This window comes from Scaptodrosophila lebanonensis, unplaced genomic scaffold, assembly GCF_003285725.1.
Source record: "Scaptodrosophila lebanonensis strain 11010-0011.00,11010-0021.00 unplaced genomic scaffold, SlebRS2 tig00001415-arrow-pilon, whole genome shotgun sequence".
In the NCBI taxonomy this organism is placed as follows: Eukaryota; Metazoa; Arthropoda; class Insecta; order Diptera; family Drosophilidae; genus Scaptodrosophila; species Scaptodrosophila lebanonensis.
Window position 1 is genome coordinate 12982263 of NW_022060742.1, and position 10582 is coordinate 12992844.

General features: G+C 34.3%; 2 protein-coding genes across 2 annotated transcripts; both read right to left on the reverse strand.

Moving 5' to 3' along the window:
* Nucleotides 1-4766: 4766 nt before the first annotated feature.
* LOC115632844 lies at nt 4767-6032 on the reverse strand. Its single transcript, XM_030530101.1, has 3 exons — nt 6018-6032; nt 5873-5947; nt 4767-5162 (listed from the first exon to the last, which is right to left on the reverse strand). The coding sequence occupies exons 1-3, from the start codon at nt 6030-6032 to the stop codon at nt 4767-4769; spliced, it is 486 nt and encodes a 161-aa protein (XP_030385961.1).
* A 963-nt stretch (nt 6033-6995) lies between these two features.
* On the reverse strand, nt 6996-8442 carry LOC115632845. Its single transcript, XM_030530102.1, has 2 exons — nt 8332-8442; nt 6996-7469 (listed from the first exon to the last, which is right to left on the reverse strand). The coding sequence occupies exons 1-2, from the start codon at nt 8440-8442 to the stop codon at nt 6996-6998; spliced, it is 585 nt and encodes a 194-aa protein (XP_030385962.1).
* Nucleotides 8443-10582: the final 2140 nt, after the last annotated feature.

Sequence of the window (10582 nt, forward strand, 5' to 3'; positions counted from 1 at the left end):
ATGGTACAGTTTTTCGTACTACCGATTTTAACTTACTCCACAGGTGCTCAATTCTAATCCTTAAACAGAAGTGCTTTTCAATTTATTTTAATCTAGCAAGCTTTTCTAAAGATTTAAAAAATGTGGTAATATAGCATAAGCAGATGTCTCCTTTCCACAACGTCAAACTCAATAAAAGTTTATTATCGAAGATTGGAAACGATAAACGACCCTTTCTGTTTTATAATAATTATCTCACACATATAGTATTTTGTGAATTATATTGGATATCAGAAAACAGGTTACTAATACATTTTAAATGTGAGCGTTTGGGCCCTTCCTTCTAGCTTTTATTCACTTTAGTCCAGTACTGCTTCAACCGTACACTCCAACAGTGATTGAAGTTTAGTTTTCCTGTACTTGCCATAGAACATGGTGGCTCCAATGCGATAGTCTCCCACCTGAAAAAATGTTGGCACCAAATTCCCATCCAATGTCCAATTATGTAGATAGTAGTATCCCTTTGGAACAGGGCAGCTGGTACTGAAGTTCCCAAACTTGATCATATTCAAAAGCCAACGGCCATAAATAGATTCATGTGCGGTTTTCATAACGTTACAAAAATTTAAATCATGCTGGAATGCAGTATGATAAGGGTTCTCTTTGGCTAGACGAAAATCAAACTTAAGATGCGCCTTCACTCCAATTTGTAGCGCTCGGACTAGGAAAAAGTCTATGCTCACTTTGCTATTAATAATTTGTAAGGAAAAATTGGAAATTGTATCGGTATTGAATTTGCAATCTCCGCTCTTGAAGCTCATTTTGCTGTACTGGGAAAAACGACATTTCTTACAATTGGATTAAAACTGTGTAAAATACTTACAGCTGTTATATTTTTAGACCCTCGGAATGCCATTGCCAGAAATAATAAAGTGAAGATATAGTAGCCGATCATCGTGCTTATTGACATTTTGCTCGCAGCACAAATAAATCGAATTCAAGTGTAAAATAAACCTGTTCCGATTGCTTTCGTTACGGTCATTAAATTGATGATTGTCGGGCCAGCACAAAATCTATTTCCTCTTCACTCCACATTACTATATGATGATATATATATCATATATACCAGTATGAACTTATGCCATATGGCAGTTATAAATATACAATCTAAATGAAATTAAGCCAAACACTTTCCATTGAAATGTATAATACCTATAATGTAAATAGCATATTTTACAGGTATGATTTGCCGATTTTGCATTACTTTCTTTACCTCTTCGATATTGGATTTTTATACCATGTACCCAAAGGGTACAAGGGTATATTAGTTTTGTGCGAGTGTACATGGAACACACAGAAGGAGGCGTGGCAGACCCCACAAAGTATATATATTCTTGATCAACATGACAAGCCGAGTCGATATTGCCATGTCCGTCTGTCTGTATGAACGCAAGGATCTCAGAAAGTATAAGAGCTAGAATAACCAAACTTGGTGTACAGATTCTCCTGAGCCCGAGAAAGGACGAGTTTGTTAATTTTTCCCGATGCTCCCCCCCACTCCCCTCGTATTCACGATTTTCCATGACTCCCGTAATTCTTGGAATTTTGAACTAAAATTGGTAGACACATCCAGTTAGTGATTATATATCCGTATGATGATTAGAAAGATAGTTATAGCCATATAACCAGGCTCAATGCACACATACATACATACATATGTACAAGTACACCAACACGAAAACACACGATTCTGATGTAAATGTATGTATGCATTTAATTAATTAATAACATTTTATTAATAATTTTTTTTGGTGGGCTGGTACAGGATATTTAAGAGTTGAGCGTGCTCGACTTTAGCATTCCTTTCTTGTTAAAGTTTATTTATAACATAACATAAGCTAGGATTTGAACCGAACGTTTTGTAAATAATCAATATATACATACATATGTATTTCGGAAATCTCTTCGTTGCTAAAATACGTTATTTATTTATTATTATTTTTGTAGCCTGTACCCAAAGGGTGAAAGGCTATACTAGTTTTGTGCACATGTATGTATGTAACACACAGAAGGAGGCGTGGCAGACCCCACAAAGTATATATATTATTGATCAGGATGACAAGACGAGTCGATATAGCCGTCTGTCCGTCTGCATGAGCGCAAGGATCTCAGAAGGTACAACAGCTAGAATGACCAAACTTGGTATCCAGATTCCCCTGAGCCCTATGCAGGTGAAGTTTGTTTTTTTATTTTGATACACCCCCCCGCTCCCCCGCTATTCGTGCTTTTTTATAACTTCCGTAATTCTTGGAATTTTGAAATCAATTTTGGTAGTTACATCCAGTTAATTAAATTTTTTAATAAATTATTTTGATACCCTGTACCCGTAGGGTAATAAAGTATGTAACATGCAGAAGGAAGCATCTCCGACTATAAAAGCTAGAATAACCAAAGTTGGCATTTAGATTCTCCTAGGTCCGAGAAAGGACGAGTTTATTTTATTTTTTGGAATTTCGCCCCCCTTCCCCCGCTACAGAATTTCGTCAATAGCGTCCACATTTCAAATGCTATCTAATTATATATAATTATCTACCGTTGTTTAAAATCCAATCGAATTCGGTAAATTTTAAGAAAAGTTATTCGCGAAACAAATTCTCTCCAGTGCAACCCCCCCAAACTGCAGCAACAAGTTCGCTCTTCTTCCTCTTTTTGCTGCTGCTATGGGCGCATATACCTCAGTGTCGGAAGTTTACCTGGGTACAGGGTATTTCACTGTCGGGCTTGCTCGACTGGAACGTTCTTTCTTGTTTTTTTAAATATTTTTTCCTTATTTGTGGAGAGTACAGGCTATTTTGCTGTCGGGGCTTGCTCGACTGTAGCGTTCTCTTTTGTTTATTATTATTTTATATAACCACATTTTGAGATTTTAGGACAATGTAACATCAAGCAGGCAGCTTATCACAGTGTTGTTATCATATTTTTTATAATTGCCGTAAAAAAATGTTGCTTCAATGTGATAGTCCCCGAAACGCAGAAAAGATGGTACCAAGTCATCCGAAACAGTCACGTTGCGAAAGTAGTAGTAGCCTTGTGGTATTGGACAAATGAGAGAAATGTTTCCCGCTTTAGCCAAGGTCCCGATCAATCGATGATACACGGATCTACCTATATTCATGCGAGAAAACATATCACAATAACTTATCTGGTGGGTGAGTATGACAGTAAAGGGTGAAGAGCTAAATCTTCGATGTTCCAGCATTATTTGCATTTTAATCCCATTTGAAAGCGGATGTAGGAGAATTAGGTCACCCATCACCTTATTTTTTCCATCAATTTTTATAGACACATTAGAGAAAATATTGGGGTCCGTTTTACAAGCAATGCCTTTCAACAAAACTTTGCCAAGCTAGTTAAAGAAAACACTATTTGTATAAACTCACAACCTATTATATTAAAAATGTACTTACGGATGTGTAATAAGACAATGCAATTAAAGCAATACACAATTTTATGAATTTTCTATCCATTGTACTGGAACAAACCGAAGCAAAAGCTCAAATAAAAGGCAACCTTTTGAAAAGCGTGCTTAGTCCCCCTTAGGCAAAGTTTTGAGAGTACACATTTAGTGCTGGTTGGCTGATTGATATAGTTTTTGAGCAATATAAAATCAATTTTCTTATCTGTATCACTTAAAATGCTAAAAATAAATAATAAAAAAATTTACCTAATCTAAAGAAGCTGACAAAAAGCTGCTGTTAGAAAATCTTTAATAATTTTAGCTTCGGTCTAATGGTCAGCACTCTTCCAAAAACACATTGCTGAGAAAAAACCCATGCTATTGTGCAACAGAAATAAATTCAGGGACACCCTATTAAAGGATTAAAGATAAACTATCGCGATGAAACTTGACTGTCATTTTAAAAAATATTTCCAAAAAGTTACCAAAAATATCTAATCCCTTGAGATTCAAGGGTGCATTGAAATCAAAACATTTCCCCTTCTTTCGGATTATAAATAATAACAAAATTTCAATCAAATTAAATAAATTTGCCTTACTGTTTACAGTTATTTAATGCTTAAATGGCCAATATAATATATATCCAACAATTTTCTGCATGACTAAACAAAGTGATATCCAACGATTATATGGTCAAAAAAAAAACGAGTGCTAATATACCCCAATGGAGGATGTATCGAACCAGAAAATTGGAATTGTTTTGCATATATCGCCAATATGGGATCTTAAGAAAAAAAATGTTAGAATTAAAATTAATTTGTAGATTTCCTTTCTTGCTCATATTTCGATTTTGCGCTATAGCCATAGTATGGCATTACTTACATCCATCAGGAGTTTCCGCCTGGATCATAAAGGTCTGCCAGATTCGGCATAAGTCGAATTTCCGTTTTGGGTCCAACACCAAGATATTTTATTATTTCCTGTCACTAGATATCTTTGTTGATTTTCCAGTATTGTAAGTTCGCTTAAAGATTCTGGGAATGTCGGTGTGTTAACTAGCCCTTATCCTTAGCAGAATGAGTCAAGACGAGTTTATTTTTTATTTATTTAATAATTTATCTATTTATGTATTTATTTAATTATTTAATTAATTAATTATTTATTTATTTATTTATTTATTTATTTATTTATTTACTTATTTATGTATCACAACCCTAACCGAAGGTATAGCCATAATTGATATCTCTGCCCATGCTCAAGGAAGTTCCTTTATTTGAACAGAACAGCTTCCATATTAATTTGTGCAATGTTGATACATATATTGTGGTTATTAATCCAATATTGCTTCGACAGTACAGAGCAGCAAAGTATTGTCCTTATGTTGTTTTTTATTGCCATAGTAAAAAGATCCATCGATTCGATAATCGCCTATTTGTAGAAACGAAGGCACCAACTTACTATCAAGCGCCCAGTCATGAAGATAGTAATTTCCTGTGCCTATAGGACAACTGGTTGCAAAGTTTCCCACCTTTAACATGCTCGTAAAGAATCGGCCGTACATGGAATCTCGTGCACCTTTAAGCATTGCGCAATAGTTGAAATCATGGTGAAAGAGGTTCCGATAAGGTTGCGCCTTTCCTAATCGAAAATTGAAAACCACGTGCCCTTTTAGACCCATTCTTAGCGGGCGAACTAACAACATGTCCATGGTCAACTGATTTTTATACCCTGTACCCAAAGGGTACAAGGGTATATTAGTTTTGTGCGAGTGCACATGGAACACACAGAAGGAGGCTTGGTAGACCCCACAAAGTATATATATTCTTGATCAGCATGACAAGCCGAGTCGATATAGCCATGTCCGTCTGTCCGTCTGTCCGTCTGTCCGTCTGTCTGTCTGTCTGTCTGTATGAACGCAAGGATCTCCGAAAGTATAAGAGCTAGAATAACCAAACTTGGTATACAGATTCTCCTGAGACCGAGAAAGGACGAGTTTGTTCATTTTTTCTGATCCACCCCCCCACTCCCCCCCTATTAACGATTTTCTATAACTCCCGTAATTCTTGGAATTTTGAACTGAAATTTGGTAGACACATCCAGTTAGTAATTGTATATCCGTATACCAAGTTTCATTATGATAGAATGATTGGAAAGAAAGTTATAGCCATATAACCAGGCCCAATGCACACATACATACATATGTACAGTACACAAACACGCATAAGGCACGATTCTGATGTAAATGTAAATGTATCTATGCATGCATGGAATATTTAGTTAATTAATTAAATTAATTTAGTTAATTAATTAAATTAAATTAATTAATTAAATTAAATTAATTAATTTAATTAAATTAATTAAATTACTTTTTTGTGGGGTGGTACAGGGTATTTAAGAGTTGAGCCTGCTCGACTTTAGCATTCCTTTCTTGTTATTGATGTGCAAGGAAAAGTTGCTGAAAATATCAGTGTTATAATTGCAGTCACCGCTTTTAAAAAGAATTCCGCTTTTCTAATAAAATAAAATACAATTGTGGATGATTAAGGCAGTCACGACAATCCTCTACTTGTAAATTACTAACCACATTGTTTTTCATTGGTCCTGTTAAGGTAAAACTTAAATATAACAATAGAATAGTCTTTTTGAACATTCGGCACGATTATGATGTGCACTCTGCGAAAATAAACAAATACCAAAAGCAATGATTCAATAAAAGTAATAGTACGGGCGTCGACTGTTCCGCTTAAATATTTGTAATGGTTGATTGAACACTAAGTATGTACTTTGTTTGCAGTTGTATACCCTATACACAAATGGTAAAGTGCTACTATGAATTCAGGCAGGTTTTGTAATAACCAAAAGGCGGTGTTGCATACTCTACAAAGTATGTCAAGTCAAGTCGGCTTAGACATGTTTGTGCGGCCATTTTTATGAATGCCAGTACCTCTAAAAGTAAAATACCAAAATGGAAATATATTTGGGTTCTCTTAAGTCCGGGATAGGAAAATTTACATAACAAATAAGTTGAAATATTTTTTTCAATGTGCAATTATTCTATTCGATTTGCGTCTACTCTATATGATTATTGCATTATACCAATAGTTATACTTGAGGTATGCATTTTCACTATAGACCTTCTTTTATTTTTTGATCGAAATATAATAAATACTATTACAATTTATTTCATCTAAATAGAAAAACTTTCAAATGATTTTGTCTCAATTAAATTCATTCTCAAATGTACTCGGAAGATATGGCGGAAGTGCGATTATGTACATATATTCTTGAGATGTTATAAAGTTTAATAAATTAAAATATTTTTGAACGATGAATTTTTTATTTTCAGTATGAAGAACTCGTCATATATAATATTGATTCCCCATTAATTTATTGTTTGCTTACAAAGCTAAATTTCCAAACAGTGTACACGGTTCATAATGAAATTAATTCTTGACAATTTAAAATGTGATTTTTTTAGAGAGTTTTTTTCAGTATTAATACTCATAATATTGAAAATAACATATTTAGTCAATCATACAGCCAAATATGCGTATTAAAATCAGCTTGGCTTCAATTGAGCATAAACAATTAAATCCACAATGAAGTCCTCAAGCTTCGACCTATGTTTGCCGTAGAAGAAATGCGCCTTGACACGATAATCCCCGGCATACAAATATGTGGGCACCAGTCGCGACTCCAGCCTCCAGTTATGGAGAAAATAGTGACCCTTTGCGACAGGACAATTGTACATAAAGTTGCCATGCTGGAGCATGCTCTGGAACCAGCTCTTAAAAATGTTATTTTTTATTGTGGTCACAACCTCACAGACATCCAAGACATGAGCGAAGACACGCTGATATTTTTTCGATCTACCCAGACTCAATTGGAATTCTATGTGGGCGCGGAAGCCACGTGATAAGGGTTTAATAATATCCAAATCAAGGCATAGTGTGTTATTGACGATGCTTAGTGTGAAGTTGTCGAAAAATTTTTTGTTATATGTGCTCTCGCCAGTCAAAAATGAGACGCTCGACTGCAACATCAATTTTTAAAATAGGTATATTTTTCGAATTACATATATAGGCTTACCGCTTCTAGAAAGCAAAACTCGTAAAGTCCAAAAAACGCAATTATTTGTAAGCAATATGTATGTAGTTTGAACATTTTTACGCAACTGAAAAGTATGTTGAAATGTTTCAGTGATTTTCGATATTGAAGGTGAAATGGCTAAGCGAAATTTAATTGAGGTTCGGAAAAAGATGCATGTGTAAATTTTGCAAATTGCCGGCAATCCAGAATCATTCAATTGCCCAAAAATTATTGATTCGGCACTATATGGTGTAAACCAATAACATATTTGGCTAAAATAGATCTTGTGTTGATTAAAATCTGCAGTCATTTAAAATATTTACAACTGGTTTTGAAAAGTATCTTAGCAATCTGAGTGCTAATATAACCTTTGGCAGAGTCTATACAGGTTGAGTTCTGGTAATAGAAAAGTCGATTATTTCCTAGCTTTGTATTTATTTAATTGGTATACAATTTTTGAAGCGTGAAATAGAAAAAAAAAAAAAAAAATATGAAATAATTTCAAAAAAAGACAAATGTATATTTCTATATAAATCAACAGATATGAATGCAATATGTATTATTAGAATGCTTAGATATAGTAATGCACTTTCACTCTTGATTGTAAAAAATGTATTTACTTCTAAAATAAAAAAATGAACAATTTAGAACCTTTTCATAATTTATTTTTCCAGTTTTTTGGTGAAAGAAATAGCTCGTAGTTCAGATGCAACTTTACGTTAATTAATTACCGCATCTAAGAAACATCTATCGACAAACTCTTCATTTTTGCTTCCCAACTTCCCATAGTAATTATAGAGACTTACTCGATAAGAGCCGGCCACTCGAAACGCTATTCTATCCATGTTGCCCAACTTCCAATTATGCAGGTAATATCGTCCTGGTTTTACGGGACAGCTCATAAGAAAGTTACCCATTTTTACGAGTGACATATACCATCTTTTAAAGAAGGTAAGCTTAGCACTTTTCACCATATGGCACATGTCAATTGAATATTGAAGTATCTCACTAAATTCGTTGGTCCTTTTATCGCGAATTTTTAAGTCCATCTGCGACATAAACCCAGGCACTATGGGCTTTATAATGTACATATCCAAGTCGATTTCAAACTTGCGTACTGTCAGTGTAAAGTTATGGTAATGACTTGGACTAAAAGTACAGTTCCCTGCTATAAAAGTCAGGCTGGCTGCCTATTTAATTAAAAGAGGTTACATAATAATATTTCTTAAAAAGCTGCAATCTTTTAAAGTACTCACAACTGGTTTTAAAAAGTATGTTAGCAATTTGAGTGCTAATATAACCTTTGGCAGAGTAAATATGATTGAATACATTTCACAAATACGGTGTGTTCCATACAGGTTCAGTTCCGGCAATAGAAATAGCATAGTCGATTATTTTCTAGCTTTGTATTTTTTTTGTTTAATTGCTGTACAATTTTTGAAGCGTGACAAATAATTTGAAAAATAACCGATACTATAAGTTCCTATATATTACAACAGTTATCTAAAAAAGTAATTAGCTCAGACTTGAATATTTAGATATAGTAATGCAGTTTCCATCTTAATTGTAAAAAATGTATTTTGTTTCTCAAAGAAAACAAGAAGGAATTGCTAGAATAGAGCAGCCGTACCCAAAAAAATCCTTAAATATTACAAAACTTCAACATTTTTAAATTATTAAAAAAAATTTAATTTATGAAATGAAATTCTAACAGTAATTTATTGACAATGATACATACGAGCGCATACAGACACACTAATTTATGGGTAAATTCCACAAGGAAATAAGGCAAGAACACCATTCGAACTTCGTTATCGTTAGCTCTATTTGTAGTTGAACCCAAAATGAGAACTTTTAAGACTTGTTTTCTTTATATAGGGAATATAGTTAATTTAATCTAATCCTAAATCTAAGTACTGGGTTTGTATGTACAAGTATGTTACAGGCAGAAGGGGCACGACAAATCCCATGTTGATGAGCATCTCGAGTTGAATTATTATAGAGATATGCTTGTCCGTCCATCTGTCCGTCCGTATGAACACCTTTAACTTCTCTTCCATAACAGCTAGGGATACTAAGCTTGGCATGTACAGGGTGCGCCATCTTTTATGTCGGTATGCAAACATTGAATATCCTTGAAAATAAACAACCGATCTTCAAGTGAACTGAGGTTTTCAACACTGGTCTACTCAAGTCAATCGGTTCACTAATGACAAAGTTATTCAATATCTACATACCGACATAAAAGATGGCGCACCCTGTACTTGTATGTATATTTTGAAACATTTATTTGTCTGTATGTTTACTTTTTAGCCAGTTCTACATTTGAAAGCTAGCAATCAATCTATATTTCAACAGCATATTCAATATTCAAGAAATTACAAATTTATGGTAATTACAAAATTGAACTCAAGGTTATGTTTTGTGTTTGTGTATTTTTGTTTTCATGAAAGGGATAAATTAATTAAAATACTAGTCCTTTTACGCCCACATCTCAAGGATGCATTGCTTTAGACACTCGTAGGAACTATTCTCATCGAACTCCTGTATTTCATCCAGACGAACCATCAGCTCCATTTGCTTGTGTGGCGGCATCTGAACGATGTGAGTTTGGAGATGAGTGCATTTGGTTTTCGAATCTTGAATGCCAGCCGATTCGTAGCATTGTTCCAACGTTTGAAACCACAAATCCAGAGGCTGGCTCATGGGGGGCGAATTGACAATTGTCATTAGGCCGACGGCAGTGGCTAAAATAGTACTTTGGTTTGTGGTTGTGGGATCGATGATAGCCATATCCTCGACCAAAAATCGTATACTTTTCGCTGCCTTGATTTAATGTACAAGTTTCAAAATATTTGTTAATTTCTCGAGACTGACGATTTTTGTTTGTAAGTGAACTGAAAGTATTATTTCAGTATCTGGCCTATTATGTTGAATGTAAAGTTGAAGTCAAGGCACACGTGATACGCCGGCAAAATATAAATAAAGTAAAACGTATTAAGCTCTCGAAAAGATTGAGAAATTAGAAGATTGAAGAATAAATCGAATGGATATGCA